General features: G+C 36.9%; 1 protein-coding gene across 4 annotated transcripts in view; it reads left to right on the top strand.

The window, feature by feature from the left end:
* The window catches only part of PHF21A (PHD finger protein 21A), a 165927-nt gene that overhangs the window by 31587 nt on the left and 113242 nt on the right, over window positions 1-21098 (top strand). For 3 of the 4 annotated variants that reach the window (XM_081099680.1, XM_081099679.1, XM_081099678.1), the window contains 3 exons: window positions 6968-7111; window positions 12063-12095; window positions 15937-16002. In XM_081099680.1, the coding sequence (XP_080955806.1) occupies window positions 7058-7111; window positions 12063-12095; window positions 15937-16002 (153 nt within the window). In that variant the 5' untranslated portion in view covers window positions 6968-7057. Of the gene's footprint in view, window positions 1-5407; window positions 5450-6967; window positions 7112-12062; window positions 12096-15936; window positions 16003-21098 lie in introns of those variants that run through there. The other variant, XM_081099681.1, reaches the window with a different exon arrangement.

Below are 21098 nucleotides of genomic sequence, written 5' to 3'. Positions count from 1 at the left end.
TAGTAAACTTATCAGAAGCCTCTAAAATCAAGATGTCCAGTTCTGTGCAGGAGCATTTTTTTTTTTTGTTGACCTGTGGAGTGGTACCAAAGAGCTACCACCATAAAAACAACAATAACAGATATTACATTGGGTTTTTATGTCATTTTTATTGATTCCTGTTAGTAAATGTTAGTTTTCAATAAGTATTACTAAAATAATTTTATTATTTTTAGCATCCATGATAATTTTTAGCGCTATTAGTTAAAAGTTATTGTTTTATCTCCTAACATGTTAGATACATAGTATTTTGCACAAATTAAAACCTGATATTCTTTTTTTTTAATTAAATCTTTATTGTTCAGATTATTACATTTGTTCCTCTTTTTCCCCCCCCATAACTCCCCTCCTCCCTGTTCCCGCCCTACCCTCCGCCCTCACTCCCCACCCCCTGTCCTCATCCATAGGTGCACGATTTTTGTCCAGTCTCTTCCCGCATCTCCCACACCCCTTTCCCCCCCAAGAATAGTCAGTCCACTCCCTTTCTATGTCCCTGATTCTATTATAATCAACAGTTCATTCTGTTCATCAGATTATTTATTCACTTGATTCTTAGATTCACTTGTTGATAGATGCATATTTGTTGTTCATAATTTGTATCTTTACCTTTTTCTTCCTCTTCCTCTTCTTAAAGGATACCTTTCAGCATTTCATATAATCCTGGTTTGGTGGTGATGAACTCCTTTAGCTTTTCCTTATCTGTGAAGCTCTTTATCTGACCTTCAGTTCTGAATGATAGCTTTGCTGGATAAAGTAATCTTGGTTGTAGGTTCTTGGTATTCATCACTTTGAATATTTCTTGCCACTCCCTTCTGGCCTGCAAAGTTTCTGTTGAGAAATCAGCTGACAGTCGTATGGGTATTCCCTTGTAGGTAACTGAGTTTCTTTCTCTTGCTGTGTTTAAGATTCTCTCTTTATCTTTTGCTCTTGGCATTTTAATTATGATGTGTCTTGGTGTGGTCCTCTTTGGATTCCTTTTGTTTGGGGTTCTCCGCGCTTCTTGGACCTGTAAGTCCATTTCTTTCACCAGGTGGGGGAAGTTTTCTGTCATTATTTCTTCAAATAGGTTTTCAATATCTTGCTCTGTCTCATCTTCTGGCACCCCTATAATTCTGATGTTGGTACGCTTGAAGCTGTCCCAGAGGCTCCTTACACTATCCTCGCATTTTTGGATTCTTTTTTCATTTTGCTTTTCCGGTTGGGTGTTTTTTGCTTCCTCGCATTTCAAATCATTGACTTGATTCTTGCGCTCCTCTGTTCTGCTCTCGGGAGTCTGTATAATATCCTTTATTTCAGTCCGTGTATGCTTAATTTCTAGTTGGTTCCCCAATATAAGATCGAGGGTCTCATTAGTTTTCTTGTAGATCTCATTAAGTTTATCGGCGGCTTCTAAACAGTTCTTGAGAGACCTTAAAAGTGTGGTTCTGAACTCTATATCTTCCATTGACAATTTTGTCCTGTTTCTTTGTCTCCGCATTTTGTTATGCTTCCTTGGTGCACCCCCCTAGTGGTCTTTGTTCGCAGTCTTATAGTTAAATCTTGATTGTTGTAGCTAATTCCAGGGAGGGTTTGACCTCCAGGCCAAGTGCTATGAGAATCAGCTGTGTCAGCAGTGAGAGAACTTCTGTCCTCTAGTGAGGTGCTAATCTAGCCTTTGCCTGAGGCTATCCGGCAAATGCCTCTGTGCAGGGCTTGGGCGGAGCGGGTCCCACAGGATCAATAAGGTGGGCCAGAGAGAGCAGTTATGGCATCTCTCAGTCCTGTCCCCAGGGGCTCTGCTTCTCTGAGTCCCAGCAACGGCTGCAAACCTCGGAGAGAAAGCTGCACTCGCTCTGACCGAAGCCAGACAGTCCCGCTTCTCCCGTTTGAGTCTGGGTCCCTAAAGACTCGCCCGGATCTGGAGCTCAGAGTCTGCGACTCCCTCCTGATTGAAAACGCCAACCGCGCCCTCCGCCGCCAGCCCGCTCCTCGCACTCCGCACCTCAAAATTTGACTTCAGCACTGTGCCTCCTCTGAGTGTCCGTATGCGTTTCTCTTTCCTCCTAGTTGTAGGACTTCCACTCAGCCAGCGTTCCTGTGGTTCTGGGTGATGTCCCTTCCGTTTTTTGGTTTTACTTTTGAAGTAGTTGTTCAAAGCAGCAAACTCCGGCTTTAACCTATGCCGCCATCTTGGTTCTCTAAAACCTGATATTCTAGTAGTAAGCATGTGACAAGTAAGGAGGATACATTGATCTGTCAAGACTTTCTACTTTTTATATTTAAAAAAATTATACCTATTTAAAACACTGTTCTAAGATGATAGATCAAAAGTGGAGTCTTACACCAAGTAATTCTACAGTATAGAGAACACAGAGCTAACCGTTTCTAGGGAATTCAGTCTGGGGGCACAATGTATTATGGCCTTACTGTTAGTTAAAGAAACTTTGTTGACAAGTGGAGTTTTGATTGATAAAGAGTTTATAAGCAGTTCAGGAACAGAGCAGTGTTTCTTAGCAGTGAATTCAAAGTTACAGCATGACAACTTTATTAGAATCATAATGAAAGACCTGGCAGTCACATATCTCCAAGCAGAACTGTACCCAGAAAAATAGTTGGGAAGCCCTTTTTTGAAAAAAAAATTTTATTGTTTAAAATACTACGTAAGTCTCCTTTTCCCCCCATTGACCTCTCCCCGGCTGCCCCCACTCCCCAGCACATGCCCTCACCCCCCTACCATCTGTGTCTATTGGCTATGCTCATATGCATGGATACAAGTCCTTTGGATGATCTCTTACCCCCTCACCTCCCACCTTCCCTCATAGGTTGGACAGTCTATTTGATCCTTCTATGACTCTGGTTCTATTTTTGTTCATCAGTTTATGTTGTTCATTATATTCTACAAATGAGTGAGATCATGTGATATTTATCTTTCTCTGACTGGCTTATTTCGCTTAGCATAATGCTCTCTCCAGTTCCATCCATGTTATTGCAAATGGTAAGAACTCCTTCTTTTTTCTACAGCAGCGTAGTATTCCATTGTGTAGATGTGCCACAGTTTTCTAATCCACTAATCTGCTGATGGGCACTTAGGCTGTTTCCAAATCTTAGCTATGGTAAATTGTGCTGCTATGACCATAGGGGTGCATATATCCTTTCTGATTGGTGTTTCTGTTTTCTTGGGATATATTCCTAGAAGTGGGATTACTGGGTCAAATGGAAGTTTTATTTTTAATTTTTTGAGGAAATGCCATACTGTTTTCCACAGTGGCTGCGCTAGTCTGCATTCCCACCAGTAGTGTAAGAGGGTTCCTTTTTCTCCACATCCTCGCCAGCACTTGTTGTTTGTCGATTTGTTGATGTTAGCCAGGAAAGCCCTTTTTTTAGAAAATTTAAAAATAGGAAAGCATACTATCCTCTCAGCAATCTACTGTGTTGAGAAGTTTATAAAAAAGTTATGTGCCTGAATAGAAGCACTAAGTGTGTTAGGAATAGCATAGGACCTTACAGTTTACAAAGGGCTTTTCACATGGTATTTACCTTATTCAAACCTCATACCATTTTTATGAAGTAGGTGGCACTGTTCCCATTTTCCTGATTTATAAGCAAACATACAAACAAATTTTAAAAACCCTGAGGCTGAGAGTGATTACATGGTGAGTAAGTGGAATCAGTTTTTTTGTTTGTTTTTGGGGACAGACAGTGTTCTTTCCAGACATCACAGCTGCCTTTCTCAGTGAGACTTGATTATTGTTTTGAATGGTTGGTGGGTGGAGTTTTTATTTGTCTGTGTTTTTGGTTTTTTATTATTTGAAGGTGAGAGGCTATTAGGTGTCCCAGTGGTTTGATATGTATAGTTTTGAAGATAACAAATGTTGATATTTTGTGCCAGGCAATTGTCCTTTCTGATGGTGGCATTTAGAGCTGTTGGGTGGTGAAAGGCATTGTACTTCAATAAAATGTGTCTATTACTATTTTGTGAAGCTGTTTATTTGTACCTACAACTTATTTGTTATTTAGAACTTATTAGAGTTGGTCAAAGTATGCTAAACCATCTTTTTCAGATTTAGCAAAATCATATCTTCTTTATGATGCTATAAACTGCCCCCAGATGGTCTTCACATGACGGCTGCATGAGTTGACTAAGCCCCCAAAATATTTTAAAGAAGGATTCAACATGTGCTTGCATTGTTTTTGTAAGCTATAAATATATGTATATAATTTGTTCCTTTAGGCAGAGACCAATCTCTTAAAATTGCTATCTACAACGAGCCCTTTTGAAGAAGGATATCAAATATATCTTCTAATCCCCCATAAATTTTTCTCTATGACAGGTCACTACCTTTTTAACCCTTCTTTTAAATGTTTTATTTTGAAATAAAATGAGTAATTAGCCTTTAGAGTTCTTGACAAATAAAATGTGTGTCTGTGGATCTCTAATAAGTAGACAACAATCTGATGAAGGAAGTAAAAGCTGTCAGCTCCTCAGTAACGTGAGCTGCAGGCTTCTTATCCTGCCAGGCACTCTGACATTTAGAGCCTCCAGGTTTTACTTTTTCGTTTCCTGAACATTTTATTTCCTCAGTATAAAAGTTTCTGATGCTTTATCTAGCATTCTTCAGTTAATTTTTTGTTATTTAAAAATAAGTGCATATTTTTAAATAGCAAAATATAGAAAATTTTGAAATTTTTATACTCTGAAAATAAGAAAGTAAATAACCGTTAGTACTACCCCCTCCCAGAGATAACCAGTGGCAAATTATGAAAGTGCCACCTGACCCAAACTCTAGAACGCTCATGGTATTACTATTTTATAAGTCTTTGTCAGTTTGATAGACAAAACTTACCTTCTTAAGATGTACACTTAAATGACTATTGAAGGTGGGTGTTTTCATGTTTGTTGATTGTTGTTATTTCTTCTTTAGTGAACTGCTTTTTTAGTTTTTAAAAATTAATTTGTGAGCATTCTACCTGTAAAATATGTTAACTCTTTTTTGTTTATATTCTAAGTTCTCCATGTTTTTAACTTGCTGTTTGTATGAGTTGAGTTGAGCTATAACATTATATGTTAACTACCAATAAAATAAAATATGGCCTTTCTGTTGTTGAAAATACCCCTTTAACTTCAAGATGATTTTTAATTTGGCAAATATTGTGATCATTTTTGGAGACATTTTCTGTAAAATTAAAACTAATTTAAGTACTGTTTTCAGGAAGAACTTGAGTATGTAAGTCAAGAATTTTAGTAGAGAGATTCTTTTAGTATTTAAAATGGAAATGGCTGTGTAGTTTTAACATGTGAGTTTGTATGTAATGTAAACTTACATAACAAAAACCTTGGTCTAAGTCAGTAACTTAATGATTCTTATCTTTGTTTGTTTGTTTATTATAGTTCCAAAGATTTTCTAAGATAGTAAGTAGCTGAAAAGCCCAGGTTTGTTCATCAAAGTATGTCTTCTTTTCCAAATTATATCCCCTAAACATATCATCTTTATAAAATTTTTGGTTGATAATATTATTGTACAATAATCCTTTTCTAGCCTCCACAAGTGAGTTTGAAGTAATTTTACACTTTTGAAATTTATTGTTAAGTTAGAGTATTTTTATGCTACAAAGCAATGTATAAGCCCTAGGGGAGAGATTGTCTGTAGTGATGTTTTAAGCCTAGTGAGGTTAAGCAAATATAATAAAAACTAATATTGACAACTATATAGTCTATAGTTAATGATTTTATTATAATTGTCAAATCAGGTTTTAAAGAAGTTTTAAGAAAATGTAGGTTTACAATGGACTTTGTCCATAGATAAATAATTTGTAAAAAGTGTAAAGATTATGAATCTCATTGACTTGGTTTAAGGAGTAAAGCTTATTTTAGCCTCCTGATTGTTCCCTTCTCTATTTTTAAGAATGCTGAAAAGTTGCCCTAACTACAAGTTTTATAGGTACAAAGACGAAAAGTTTAAATTTATTCAGACAGAAGCAAACTTTGCTTTGGGAGAGTACCTAAAATCATGTCAAAAGCTACATGCAAGAAAAAAGAAAAAATATTAAAAGAGAAATTAGCCACTGAGTTAACTTAAATTGCAGTAGTGAGGAGCAGAGCAGGATAGGAAGATTCCCATATATACATGACTTTTGACATTCCTCCACGTGCAGTTATGCACATAGCCAAAGAGATGCACTCAGCCTCGAAAAGAAGATAGTGTTCGTTGTAAAGCTGGAAACGTCTTTTCCATTGCTAGACCACCTTATCTGTTGTGCACAATAGATTTATTTTTAATACTGCTTTTATAACTTTGTGGAAAACATAGTTACATTGCCTTGTCTTTGTGTAAAGTATTAATTTGTTGAATATAAACTTCAGTGAAGTTTTCCCATTTCCAGTTTTTAAAATTTTTTTAAATACAGTACAAGTTCAGCCAAATGAAAGAAGTACTTTGGCCTTCTGTAACCTCTGAGAGATCCTTAACTTTCCAGTTCCCTCTTTGTGATGTTTGAAAATGCATGACTCTGTTGTTATATGTCTCTTTCTAAAGACAGAACGTGAAGTGAGTCTTGGATGATTGTAGTCTCCCCCTCTAAATTCCCAACTCTTTTAGGGCAGAAGGGGTCTTGTTGAGCTCTGTATCCTTAGAATTTAGTATGTAGTATGGTACTGAGCACATAGTAGGTTCATAGCTGTTTTCATGACCAGGTTAAACACTGATTTTCTCCTTTCTTACTTCTTTGAAGTGTTCTGTAGTGTAGAGGAATGTTCAAATAATAAAACCCAGCAAGTTTTGTATCAATTCAATACAAAAATACTCGTTTTGAAAAGAATTCTGTTTGGGAAATTTCTTGTCCTGTGCTAGAGAATCAAATATTTTTCAACTATTATAAATGTATTGTATTTAACATGAATATTTCCTTTATACCTAACATAATGATCCAAAACATTGATTGATCTCTGCAGCTGCAGTGAGAAGAGGAGTTTGTTATTTTAAACGGAGGCTAAAGAAACTATAGAATTAGCAGACATAAGAGAAAGTGGAGAAGGTGGAGGATGGAGTTGCAGACTCTACAGGAAGCTCTTAAAGTGGAAATTCAGGTTCACCAGGTATGTTGCATTATTGTCTTCTTCCACATCATGTTATTAAGTAATGGTTAAGATGAGTAAACAGACCCATCTCTGATTTTTAGTACAAATTGTTAATCATCTTTCAGACAGTTATTGCCCAACAGTCATGCCATTTGCTTTTTATCACTACTCAATAAACTCATTGAAAATACTTTTAAGAACTTCAGTGAAATATTCCTGATTTCCTTTATATAGAAATGAACCACAAATATTTTTTTATATACCAAAGGCATTAAAAAAGAATTTTTTTCTGGGGTGATTTTTTTTGTTTTGTTAATCTGAGGGGCTTTGTTCATGTGACTTATGACTTGTATATTTTAAATGAGACATGTTTGACTTGACTACCATGTATATCAAAGTTTTTACTCATTTACTTTTATACCTCTATTCTAGTCATTAGTAAAGAAAATGTGATTACTTTCACAGATGTTTAAATTTCACAATTCTTACATTTTACCTCAGGTACTTAGGCTAAACCATTAAAATATAGAAATTAAAAAATATATCTTATTATATTTATATGACAATAGTTTTGATAAAAAACATTGTATACTAAATATAATTTATATATTAAGTGTATAGAATATTTTATTTAATATAACTAACTAATATAAAAAGCTATCCTTAAATAACTAAATCATTAACATTTTTGTATAAACAGAATACCACTGTTTTATATCTTTCTGTATTCTATACATTATCTGAATGTGGTACTAGGTTAAGACATACACATATGTAATGTTTGGTTAATAAAAAGTGATAAATGACGATGAATTAAATACTTTTGAATGTTTGGAGTGTTGGAATAGGAGAAAGGAAATGTTTTTTAGAGCTGTTTGTTCTTAGGTATGTTTTCCTTTGTTTTATCTGACTAGTCTAATGTAAGGTTAATTTCTGAAATTGTTGGAAGAACACCTTGGGCTTTTGGTAACTACTGAATTTGCAAGTTGCTCAGAATTAATGGAAGAGAATTTATAGGAAAGCTTCAAAAGTATATATAATCTATACATGTATATATATAGACACAAACACACACATACTTTTTACCTTAAGTCTCTGTGTGTTCTGCTACTTTGGATCTTGTTAAAATAAACCCTTGCTCAGCAGTAGTGTTATAGTTTGCTGTGTACAGGCAGGTTTCTCTGTGTGAAGTGTATTTTGTTTTTATGGTAACTTTAAGAAATTTAGTGTGTAATAAATAAGTTATCTATTTCAATTTAGTTTATAATAAAATAAGCACATTTTGTGTTATTTGGCTTTGCTTCTGTTACAAATGGAGGAGAATAAAAATTTCTTTACAAAAACAAGCTTGTCTTTTCCTGGACAAAAGTATTTTTTAAAAATATATTGTTTTATTGATTTCAGAGGAAGGGAGAGAGAAAGAAACATTAATGATGAAAGAGAATCATTGATTGACTGTCTCCTGCACCCCCCACACTGGGGATTGAGTCTGCAACCCGGGCATGTGCCCAGACTAGGAATCGAACCCTGACCTCCTGGTTCATAGGTCAATGCTGAACCACTGAACCACGCTGGCCGGGCTGGACAGAACTTTTTTAAAATAGAGGTGTACTGATATCCAATTTGGCTGTATGGCAAATGATGACAGTTAAGTTCACAATTTGTTCGAAGCTGACTTCCTCATAGAATAAATTTCTAGAAAACAATAATCAGTCTGAAAGTTGCATGCATCAGAGATAATATAATGAGGTTGTATGTGATTTTTGGAAATATTCCTCCTCTCAAGAAATTTTGAGATGACAAAGTTGATATTCTGCTTTTAGTTCATCCTCACAAGATCTGAACAAATCCCAATAAGATTTTCATGAAAGACTCATGACCTAAATTGAACTAAATTACTAAAAATTAAGTAGAGTTTTAAAATATTATTTTGTTTCGTGTTTTAACTCAAGATACCAATTTTATGAAAATAATTATGAAAAAATTTAATGCTTAATTTTGTTTTAAAATTTAATTTACATTTTAAAATTACATTTGTTGACTCAAAAGGGATATAAAATTCTTCAGAAAGTTATCCCAAACACTATCTTAATATTCACATTCACTATCTATGTTATATATTTATTTTTTAGCATAAAGTTAATAGCATTTATATTCATCCTTTAGTATACATTTTGTTTTTGTAATAATAAACATTTATTGATAGTATTTTAACATATACACTCTATAAGATATTTTTATTCCAGTTACATTTAGAATACTTTTCTCTCTTTTTTTTAACTTTTCTCTTTTAAAAAAAAATTAAGTTTTATAAATAAATCTAAGTGATATTCCTTGTTTGTAAATTGGATGATGTTGTTCTGATGAGATATGTGGTAACCTGCATGATCACCGATCATGACAAGTTCAGGGATGCCAGGAATGACACCAAAGTAGGCACTGGCTCTTAAGCTGGGGCATATTTCACCCCTTGGTGCATTTCTAGTTATGGGATGAAGTTAGAGCTGAGATTGAGCTTACTGGATAGGAAGTATGTTATGAAACTACCTGGTATTGTGTCACAGAAATACATTTTTGTTTTTTATGGGTAGGGAGACAGTTTAAAAGTAGCAATGTGCACATGTTTGATGTTGGATAAATGTTTAAATAATAATGGCTTGTGATGGGCATCTCATCCTTTTTTGAGAAATTGCCTTTTTGATGATTCTTATGCAGAATTGATAAAAGCCATATTTAAACTTTCAGAATATTTACTCTACATGGAACAGAAGAGTATAAAGCAGAAGTTAGCAATATTTTCTGTAAAGGGCCAGATAGTAAATGAACATATTTTATACTTTGTAAGTCACTTATGGTTTCTGTCACAACTACTCTGCTCTGCTGCTGTACAGACAAAGCAGCCATAGACAATATATAAATGAATGGGTATGGCTGTGTCCCATGTAAAACTTTATTTACAAAAACAGGTGGATGGCCAGATTTGCCTGTGGGCTGTAGTTTGCCAGCCCTTGGTATAAAGTATATCCTCATGAAAAATTATATTCTTTTTTAAATTTTGTTTTATTGCTTAAAATATTACAAAGAGTAGTACATATGTCTCCTTCCCCCACTCCCCCTTGGCCTTCCCCCGGCCTCCCCTAACCCCCAGTGTCTTGTGTCCATTGGTTATGCTTATATGCATGCATACAAGTCCTTTAGAAAGTAACCTAAGTTTGATAACACAGTGTCAGCTTAAAGTCACTAGGGATTTGGATGGTCTAGTTAAGTTGCCCAGCGTGTTCAGTCCTGCCTCTGATGATGTAAAATGTAGCTTGACTGCTTACAGATAGAAAAGTTATTTCCTCAGAGGTGGAGACTTAGTGTGGTTATCAGTCAGCTTTTAAATTCTAGTGTCGTGGAAGAAAATCCGTTTTAGCTTTAAAAAGGCAATTTTAGTATAGTTGTCAACTCTGTGGTAATCAAATCGAAAGGAAAACCAAATTGAAGAGTGTGGTCAGCCTTTAAGCGGTGTTAGTAAAAATGCATATGTATAAAAGCCTTGCTGTTCAATTTCACTGAGCTCTTGGAATGTGTGTTATTACTATTTTGTTATTAAGACCAGGATACACAAGAGTTACTACTGTCACATGTGAAGTAACATGTATAGTAACATACATACCTGTGTATTTGGAGGTCACATGGTTGGCAACTTCAGCTTTCTAGAATGTAGCTCAGCATGTGAAGTAAGGCTTTTGACCAACTAGAATAAATGTTAGAAGTCATTTACTGAAGATTATACAATAAAAGCTGACAGGTTTTTTAAAATATTTTTTAAATTAATTTCAGAGAGAGAAAAGGACAGGGAGAGAGAGAGAAACATCAATGCTGAGAGAGAATCATTGATCGGCTGCCTCCTGCATGCCCCATACTGGGGATCGAGCCCACAACCTGGGTATGTGCCCTGACCTGGAATGGAACCATGACCTCCTGGTTCATGGATCAACGCTCAGCCATTGAGTCACATTGACGGGGCCACAAAGCTAACAGTTTTAAATGAAAGAAGGTAGATAAGTGTATAATACATATTAGATTTTATTTTATGACTAACAAAATTTAAAAGTGCCCTGTTACCCAAAAGAGGGACAGATTTTTAGTTATATGGATTCACTTGAGGAATAGTTTATTTCCAAATAACTTTTAGGAATCTGCTTTCTGATATACCTTTATTTTTCAGGTTCTTCTCTCACTGGTTATGGTTATCTTTGGACAGTGATGCTTTTAGAAGTTGGGTTAGATCAGACAGCATCCAATTTTCTTTGTTTTTCATTTGTTTGGACTTCTGTTTTCCTTAGTAAAGGTCTTTCTCATTCAATATTCTGGTAGTACTTTCTTTCCCAGAGGAACCCAGGTAGGTAGAGTTTTGCATTATTGTTCCTTCACTTCTTTACTCTTAAATACTGAGCCTCATTGCCCCACTGAGTACATCCCATCCCCCCCTACCCCCCACCCCCCCCCTCCCCCCCGGCCTGCATGGAGAAGACAGTCAGATCTGACACTGGGCTCCTCTGCACTTTGCTGTATACAGACAGGCCTGTTCTGTATGGGAGCAGCTTCTTTGTAGGCCTTATTTAGGACTCTACCCAATGACAACATTTTAAAGAGATGTTTGGCTTATGGAGCATACAGCTTGTTTAAATTGCCTTTTAAACTCCACTCCCCACCCTCATCCCATTTTCAGATTTGTTAAAAAGCAGGAGCATTTCATTTCAAATACAAAGCGGTAGTTTGATTCTCCCCCTTCCCCCCCATATTAAGAGGAGTGTCTTATTAACCTTTTATATAGATCACAGAAGCTTTTTGTTCTGATTGTGGTATTGCTCATTTTTGTGTGTGTGTGAATCATAAAACTCTAGATTCGGGGGGGCCAAACCTGATTTGCCATAGTGAGTTAATATGGAAGACTGATGGCTCTTTTTCTCTTTATTACCAGAAACTGGTTGCTCAAATGAAACAGGATCCACAGGTAAAATACTATTTTAATTCATTTAATTTTTAAATTAAAATAATGTAAAGCAAAGTGATCATAAAAATACTAAAATATAGACCAGTACATAAGTTTTTAAAAACTATCTTCTCTCACAGCAATTATACTAGCATATTGGTCTTATGTTTTAAGGGTTTGCAAAAATCCAGTTATTAGAATATAGCTATCATTTCATCTTTGTTACTATTACTTGCTTTTGTGTTAATTGCTTTGAGTATTTTGGGGGGAAAGTTGAGAGTTTAAATTTCATTTCTATAAGCCCACTTACTCAAAATCAGTTTGTGAGGCTTTCTATAATCTCACAAGTATGGAGTAAAACCTAGAACCATTCTTATTTTCTCAGAGTTTATAGTAGAGATATAGTACAGAACATTTAAATACTTAATCATACTATATTCAGGGTAAGAATTTTAGAATACGTTTTTAAAAGCATTTAATTTTTTTTAATTTTTGAAAGAGCCCTTAATCCAGCAAGTGTTAATTTTTTTTTTTAATTCTCATAGGAGTTTTAAAAAAATATATTTTTTTTATTGATTTCAGAGAAGAAGGGAGAGAGAAAGAGAAACCTCAATGATGGGAGAGAATCATTGATTGGCTGCCTCCTGCAAACCCCACAATGGGAATCGAGCCCACAACCCAGGCATGTGCCCTGACTGGGACTTGAACCAGTGACCTCCTGGTTCATAGGTTGATGCTCAATCAATGAGCCATGCCAGCTGGGTTCTCATAGGAGTTTTTGATTTAGAGATTTTATTCTCTATCCCTGAAGAGAAATCTTCCTAGAATGTTATCTTGTCTTTCATGATTGTATTTATTTTTCAGGCAATGTCTCTTTTGCAGCCTTAGACAACAGGTCATAAGTGTGGAGAGTACAGACTCTCTTAGGATTTCTCCCTTGTATTTGTTGACTCATAATCTGGTCACGAAACAACTAAACCCATTGATGGGTACTCAGATGTATGTGTATACATCTTTAGCTTGTTAGCATACCATATATGCCTCATTCTAAATTTAAGTAAAATAAATTCTTGGATTGAGGAATGGTACTGAGGCAGATTGATTTTTGGAAGTAGGAATAATAGTCATTTAAAAAATTTTGTACCCAGTGCTTTAACACAATCCATTGATAGCCCACACTTAATTTCTATTTGACATTTGAACTTTGAGAAGCTTCTCCATGTTTATTTATTTTTAAAAGATATTATTTAAATTAGATTTAGGGAACCAGGATGTAGACCTTAGATTAATAGATTCTTTTATGTTTAATATGGTAACCTTTATTATCAGCAACTGAAATATTATTAGAAATCGTTAGCATTTCCCATAGAGCTGGTGGCCAGGTAACAGCAGTCTTAATGCAAAAAAATCCAAGGGAGCGGTAAGTTGTTGGGCAATCTTGTGGGTGATTTCATTATATATCTATAATAATAAAAGCGTAATATGCTAATTAGACCAGACATCCTTCCGGGCAACCTTCCAGATGAAGCCGGGGCTGCAGCTGTGGCTGCAAGAGATCCAGGTAGCTGCACGGCTGCGAGGAAGGGATCCAGGCAGCCACCACAGCTGCGAAGGCCTACTCTTGCACAAATTTTGTGCATCAGGCCTCTAGTGTGTGTGTGTGTGTGTGTGTGTGTGTGTGTGTGTATGCGTGCGCGCGCGCGCACGCACATGTGTGTGTATCCGATATAATAAAAGGCTAATATACAAATCGACCAAATGGGGGAACAACTGGTCACTACGATGCGCACTGACCACCAGGGGGCGGATGCTTAACACAGCAGCTGCCCCCTGGTGGTCAGTGTGCTCCCACAGGGGGAGCGCCACTCAGCCAGAAGCCGGGCTCACAGCTGATGAGCACAGCAGCAGTGGCGGGAGCCTCTCCCACCTCCGCGGCAGCGCTAAGGATATCCGAGCGGTCCTAAGCCATCAGTCGGACATCCCCCGAGGGTTCCTGGACTGCGAGAGGGTGCAGGCCAGGCTGAGGGATATACGCCCCCCTCCAGTGCACAAATGTCGTACACTGGTCCTCTAGTATATTTATATATATGTATACACACACACACGCACACACACACACATACTAGAGGCCTGGTGCACAAAAATTTGTGCATTCGGGGGAGAGTTCCTCAGCCCAGCCTGCACCCTCTCACCATCTGGGACCCCTTGGGTAGGGTCCCTAGGCCTGGCCTGAGATCAGGGTCTGTCGGGGCTTTCCTTCCCCGGCTGCAGGCAGCTGGCCCCACCCCTGCTGCTGCCACTGCTTGCCATCTGTGCAGCGCTGTCTCCCCCTCCCCCTGCCACCAGTGGCCTCCCTCTGCAGGCGACAGGCGTGGGGTGCGATGGCTTGGAATGCCTGGGCCTCCCTCTGCAGGGCGATCGATGGCCGGCCGCACACCTGCCACAGAGTCGCCGCCGGTGGCCTGGGCCTCACTCTTCCTTTGCTGGGGAATGGGACCAGCCCTGCGAGGGACCATCTGCCTACCTGGTCACCCTTAACCACTTGCTGCCTAACTTATCACTCCTAAATGCTTGCTGGGGGGCAGGGTCAGCCCTGTGAGGGGGCATCTGCCTACCTGATCACCTCTAATGGCTAGTCTGCCTACCTGATCCCCCTAACCACTCTACCTGCCTGCTTGATCGCCCCTAACTGTTTGCTTGGGGGCGGGGCCAGCCCAGCGAGGGGCCATGGTGGTTCTGGTTTCTGGTGGTTCTGTTATTACACTTATGGTGGCTGGCCTTTTATTATATAGGATACACACACACTCTCACACACACACACACACACACACACACTCACACTCACACATTCTTATTTTAAAAAGACCACATGTCGTAATCCTGGGAGGAAGGATGTGTGCCCCAACCTGATAGAAGACCAGGCAGGGCTAATGGAAAGAATTGCATGTGAGATGATGAAGAAAAAGTCATCTCTCATTGGGGTGGTGTTCAATCTGCTAGTAGGCGATCCAATATTAAGCATTAATCTTGCTTTTTAAATATTGGATTTTTTTTGTCTCACTTGAGTAAAACGCAAGCATATTCAGTGTATCTCATCTAAAATAGTATTCTTGCCCTGACCGGTTTGGCCCAGTGGATAGAGTGTCGGCCTGCGGACTCAAGGGTCTCAGGTTCGATTCCGGTCAAGGGCATGTGCCTTGGTTGCGGGCATATCCCCAGTGGGGAGTGTGCAGGAGGCAACTGATCGATGTTTCTCTCTCATCGATGTTTCTCACTCTCTATCCCTCTCCCTTCCTCTCTGTAAGAAATCAATAAAAAATATTTAGAAAATAAAATAGTATTCTTTTTTGAATCCTAGAATTTGAAAACTGAGAGAATGCCCTGGTAGTCGCTGTGTTCATTTGAATGATATAGTGTCAAGGCATTTGTGGTACTGACAGCTTTTCAAATCTAGGCTAAAATAACAAATGCACTCTACTAAATAAAGAAGAGGCAAGGCAGTGATACTTACAACTTCCATTTTCCTGTTTTTGTCTGATTAGTGGAGCTTAGGGTTTTCTGTCAAAGAATAATATTTTTCATAGAAAGGTGTACTATTTTACATATGCTAAAATATAAAACCTCTTATAATTTAAAGCAATTGCAAAGGAGCTGCCCAGGTTCTAGTGTTAGGAGCCTACATTTAGGATCTATGCATTAGGTAGTGGTAATGTGACTACAATTTAATGCATGATGAATTTGATTGGCTAAAATGCTTAAGTTTGCTTCATCATTTGTAATGCAATATGCATAAAGTCTTCTTGCTACTATTCTGTTAACAAATGAAATATCTTTCTCACAGATATTTTTTCTTTCCAATCAGAATGCTGATTTAAAGAAACAGCTTCATGAACTCCAAGCCAAAATCACAGCTTTGAGTGAGAAACAGGTAGGGGAAAAAGGAGTGTGTGTGGGGTGGGGGGGTGAGGGGGGCGTATTTTTAACATTGTGTTCTAAAGATATGTCTGCTTGAGGCTTCTAGGAGAACTGCTATTTTTCCTCATGTGTGAAAATAAGTGTGGGCAGCCAGACTCAGTTTTAATTTTGTTTGAGATCTGTTTATCTATTTTTATTTTTGGTTGAAATCAGTCTCTAGAGTATCCCATGGGTATATGTTCCTGGTAAATATCTAAAAGCGGTGTGGCAAGCTGCTGTTAACTGTGTTAATTAAACTCTATACTCTACCCATAGAGGAAAAGGGTAAAGAAAGTTAGTGGGAGTCCGTGATAGCTGCTGGATATGCTTGTTACTGTTCTGAAGACTTGAAATAACATTTAACTAACATGGAGATAATGATTGTAAATAGATCACTCTACTAGTAAATACAGGTCTCCCATTCTGATTTTTGTTATACCTTTATGTTAATCTGTATTAGATATTGGCGTGAAAAAAACTTTGATTAAACCTTGTTAGATTTATTTTATATAGAGCAAGAGCAGAGCATCTTGCTTTTTCAATCTGGAAAGCATGTTTTGGAATTTCTTGTATAATGACCTCCACTTCACCAATTCAGGCAGCTCCTGCCACCAGGTGGAGTGTGACAATTGATAGAGCTATAAGTAAATGTCTGTGGTAATCTGACAAATCATTGTTTTCTTGTTCCTCCTCCACCCTTTCTCTGATTAAAAGGAGCAGTTTTCTATTTTGGAGGAGGTGAACGTGTGAACCAAAATGATTAGTTGACTTGCAATTGATAGTTAATGCTAGTGATATCTCATTGAAGATTTTTGACTGAATAGTTCTCAGTAATTGATTTTATGTTGTTTTTTAAACTTTAGTGAAATAAAGGCATTGAGAGTAATTTATTTCTGGAGATTTTTTTGTAATTGTTTTCTGTTACAGTGTGTGAGGAGAAAAATAAATCTTGAGAACTATGTGGAATAGTTATGAGTTGTTGCTGTTTCAGAATAGAATATTTTTCCAGCTGAGTGAACAACTGCTTTTTCCTCCCCCTTCCTGTTTTAAGCCACTATGCTTCCCCATCTTGTCTTCTCCAGAAACTAGAGGTGTTTTGCATTAGGAAATTGCCACACTCAAATTGGGAGAAGATGGCATGGTAGAGAACAAGTTTTAAGGAAAAATATAAACAGAGTTTATTAGTATATATTTGATTCTGGTAGTGAGTCAGTTCTCTGAAGTCAAAATGATGTGTGTGAGTGAAAGCGTTCTAGCTTTAGAATTGTGTTAGTGCTGAGCCTCCTATAGTTTCAGCGTTAGTTTGACAAGATGCCAATGAATGAGTCACTTGCTGAAAAAGTCACGTGTTCCAGCTGAGAACTGATTAGTGGAGTAAGGATGAGGTCTGTTGTCATAAAGTTAACCTAAGGCTACATTTGAGGAAAATGGGGCAATTATAAATAAGTACATTTATCTAAAGTTTTTGTTTGTGAGCATTGATACAAAGATTTGCTTTATTTCTGTAACTTTTTATTCTTTAATTTTTTTCTATTAGGAGTCTAGCTTAATAGAAAATTGCAACCATTTATGTTCAGTAAGGTATTTCATCAAGTGGTAAATTCTGTCACTAAGTTTGGATTTTAGAAACTAGAATTTTTAAAAATGGGTCTAGTGTCAGTAAAGAGAACTAGAGTCAGAAACTGAAATGCAATCTTGCAGTTTTATTTGCTTAACTATTTAAACAGCCTTTTTGATAGAACAGGGAATGTATCATTGTTAGGTAGGATAGTACTTGAGGAAACACAGCTGTAAAGTTCAAAAGCTGGTCCTTCCGCAGACTTATTTCCAACATGAAACATTGATATTTAGTTTAAAATAGTATTATTTTAGAACAAACTGTTAATGCTGAATGCCCAGCTTTTTGTGTGTCTTTTTTCCTCACAAGATCCACTTAGCCTCTGGGAAAACTTAATGATTTTCCTTCAACTTTAATAACTAAAATCCGAATTACCTTACTTGCATGACTATTACTTTAACATTAATTTTTTGGTTGTGAGAAAAAATGTAAATACAGAATACTTCAAAGAATGTCATATTCCAGAATTAACACTGATTACCCTTTGTCATTATTTGTTTCCATTTTTTTTCTATATGCATTTTTCTATAATATTTTCTATATCCACTTGAAAATTCAATTATACAATAGATGCATACATTCTCTTACTTTGCTTTATTAAAAAAACAAAATTTGCAGATAGCCATTAATTCTTACAGTAAGCACTTATTTGTTTTTATTTGTTATTGCTCCTGCAATCTTTGATACTTATTCAATTTCTTTCTCAAGACATTATGAAATGGGACCCTTTATTTGGAAAAATATGGTCTTTAGGGAACATCCTTCATGGCTAAAACTCAGTGAATTTTATTGAATTCTTAGTTAGAAAGTTCCAGTGCTTTCCAGCTGGAACTTGAGGTCTCTGAATAGAAATTTTCTATGGCAGATTTTGAAGTCAACTTTTGACCCACGGGGTCAGGTTGACAGTTTTTAACTTAGGAAATCCCTAGATTTGATTGGCTACAGAAAGTATATGTTATATAGACACTCTCATGGTTTCAGAAATGTTTTTGTGACATTGGGAAGTGCTCATGGTAAGATAAGTGAAAAGCACATGGAACTTCACATGCGTTAAAGTCCCATTTTTGTGTGTGTTGTAGGTATATATATGTATACAAGTGTAAATGTATATAAAAACAGTGTCAGTATATGTTGTTGGAAGGTGATGAATTTACAGGTAGTTTATTTTTTCTTTATACTCTTATATACATTTGCTAAATTCTCCACAATAAATGTTTCCTTTATAACTAGAAATAGTCAAGAAATAATAAAAATAATTAACACTAAACTCTTGTCTGTATCAGGAATAGTTAGCATTTAAAAGTCTAATGACGTTCTCCTCGTGATATATGAACCTCTCTAATCAGAAAATCCAGCTATTTTAAACACTATTAATACTGAAAGCAATTATTAATTTCTTTAACATAGTTTATTTTCATTCTGCATTCCTCCCTCCTCATTTTTGACATGCATATGTGGTCTTTTGCTTGTCAGAGTACAGATGCTGATACTGGGGGCACAGCACTTCATGGCTTTAGTAGTTTGCTTTCATTTTAGTGCATTGTAGAAGCAATCTTAACATCCCAAAGTATGTTGCTTGACCCTCTGGTGATTCAGGCTTAAGCCATAGTAGTTGCATTTTTTATTTCCCCTTCCTTGAACAGTTTGCTCCCCACCCCCACCTTCCTTCTCCTGGTGCTCTCTGGCCAGGCATCAGGTAGCAGCTTAGTTACTTCCTCAGAAGACCTGTCTCTGAAACCCCATCCTCATGTTAAAATCAGCTGTTTCTATTATAATCTCTCCTTGAACCTTTCACTTTTCCTTTATAGCTATCCCATTTAGGATTCGGTTCAGCTGTGAATGACTAAAATCTCAAACTGAAAATGGGCTAAACAAGGTAGAATTTTATTTCTCTCTCATGTAAAAGTTCTGTAGGTGGACCAAGCTGGTGGTAGCGGTGCCACAGTTTCAGGGAACCCGGGCTCCTCCTATTCTGTTGCCCTGCCATTCTCAGTATGAAGCCTCCACATCATAGTCCAGAGTAGCTGCTCCATCTGGTAAGAAGCGGGAAAAGCAACAAAGAGCAGCTCCTGTATTTTTAAGGGTGTTTCCTGGAAGTTGCACGGGCCACTTCCAAATTAGATCCCATTGGTCAGAATTCAGTCAACTAGGAGCAAGGAAAGTCAGAAGTGTAGTCTGTTTGAAGTGGTTACCGCCAAATAAAACTCAGGGACTGTGGTACTGAGTAAGAAGGGGGAACATGCTGGCGATCATTAGTAACTTTGGCCACAATAGCGTATTACAGTTTGGAATTACATGTATGTGATCATTTTTTAAAGTATCTGTCTTCCTCACTAGACTATGATTTCCAGGAAATCAGGGGACATTTTGTCTTACTTTATTTTGAGTATAATATTTAGTATAATATATTTAGCATAAGATAATATTTAGCAAAGAAAAGCATTTGTTTCTTAAATGAATTATTTTATCCAACTGATCTTTTTCTCTATTTGTATATGATTTTTTAAAACAGTGCATCTTGTTTTATATGCTTTTTCAATTTAAAGTATGAATGTGTTCTTTAAAAACATGATATTTAGTAGCTTCAAATATTTAATGGTCTGGCTAGATCATAATTTATTTAATTATTCCTTTATTAGTTGATGGTAGGATGTTTCCAGTTTTTCACTAATATAAATATTGCTGTGATAAACACCTTTGTATTGTGAACCTGTTTCTTTGTGATTGCCTTGGGATAGATTCTTAGGTATGAGTTTACTGGGTGTAGTGGTCAGCTACTGCCATGACAGTTCTGTATAACAAACCAGTGTTTTATTGAGGAGCTTATAACACTAAGTGTATTTTCACATTGGGTCTGTAGATCACCTGGACTTCTCCTGATCGAGGCTGGACTTAGCCAGCCACATCTACTTTAGTTTGTGGGTGGGTTGGTTGCTCCTACCTCCAGACTGCAGGTTGGGTTAGGTCCACTCCAAAGTGTTCATTCTGAAACCTAGCATGAAGGGGCAGCAGCTCCCTGGGCCATCCTCATTTCATGGCTTATAACCTGAATGCAACAAACAGGCCAAACTACTGAAACATGTTTTAAGCCTCTGCTGGCATCAATTCTTTGAACATTTCATTAGGCCAAGACAAAGGGTGTGGATTATAATTTTATAACAGAGTGATTATGAAGAATTGAGAGTAATAATCCATTGACCATCCTTGGTCAATGGGTATAACAAAAAACTTTTACTGTATTGGAAAAAAAAACTTTTACTAATTATTTCCAGAAAATGCTGTTTTAGATTAACAGCATATATGAGAATACCTAGTTTTTCCCGGGAGATAGCCTGGGGGGTGGGGCACTTTGCTTATTGGAAGATGGATTAATATGTATCTGATGCTTTCTGCGGGTATATTTTTCATGCCATTTGACCTTGCTACAAATATTCCATAATATTCCACAGAGT

Source organism: Myotis nattereri (genome assembly GCF_964212035.1).
Source record: "Myotis nattereri genome assembly, chromosome: 9".
NCBI classification, from domain to species: Eukaryota; Metazoa; Chordata; class Mammalia; order Chiroptera; family Vespertilionidae; genus Myotis; species Myotis nattereri.
The sequence above is the reverse complement of the archived record's forward strand: the minus strand, read 5'-3'. Positions and strand labels throughout refer to the sequence as shown.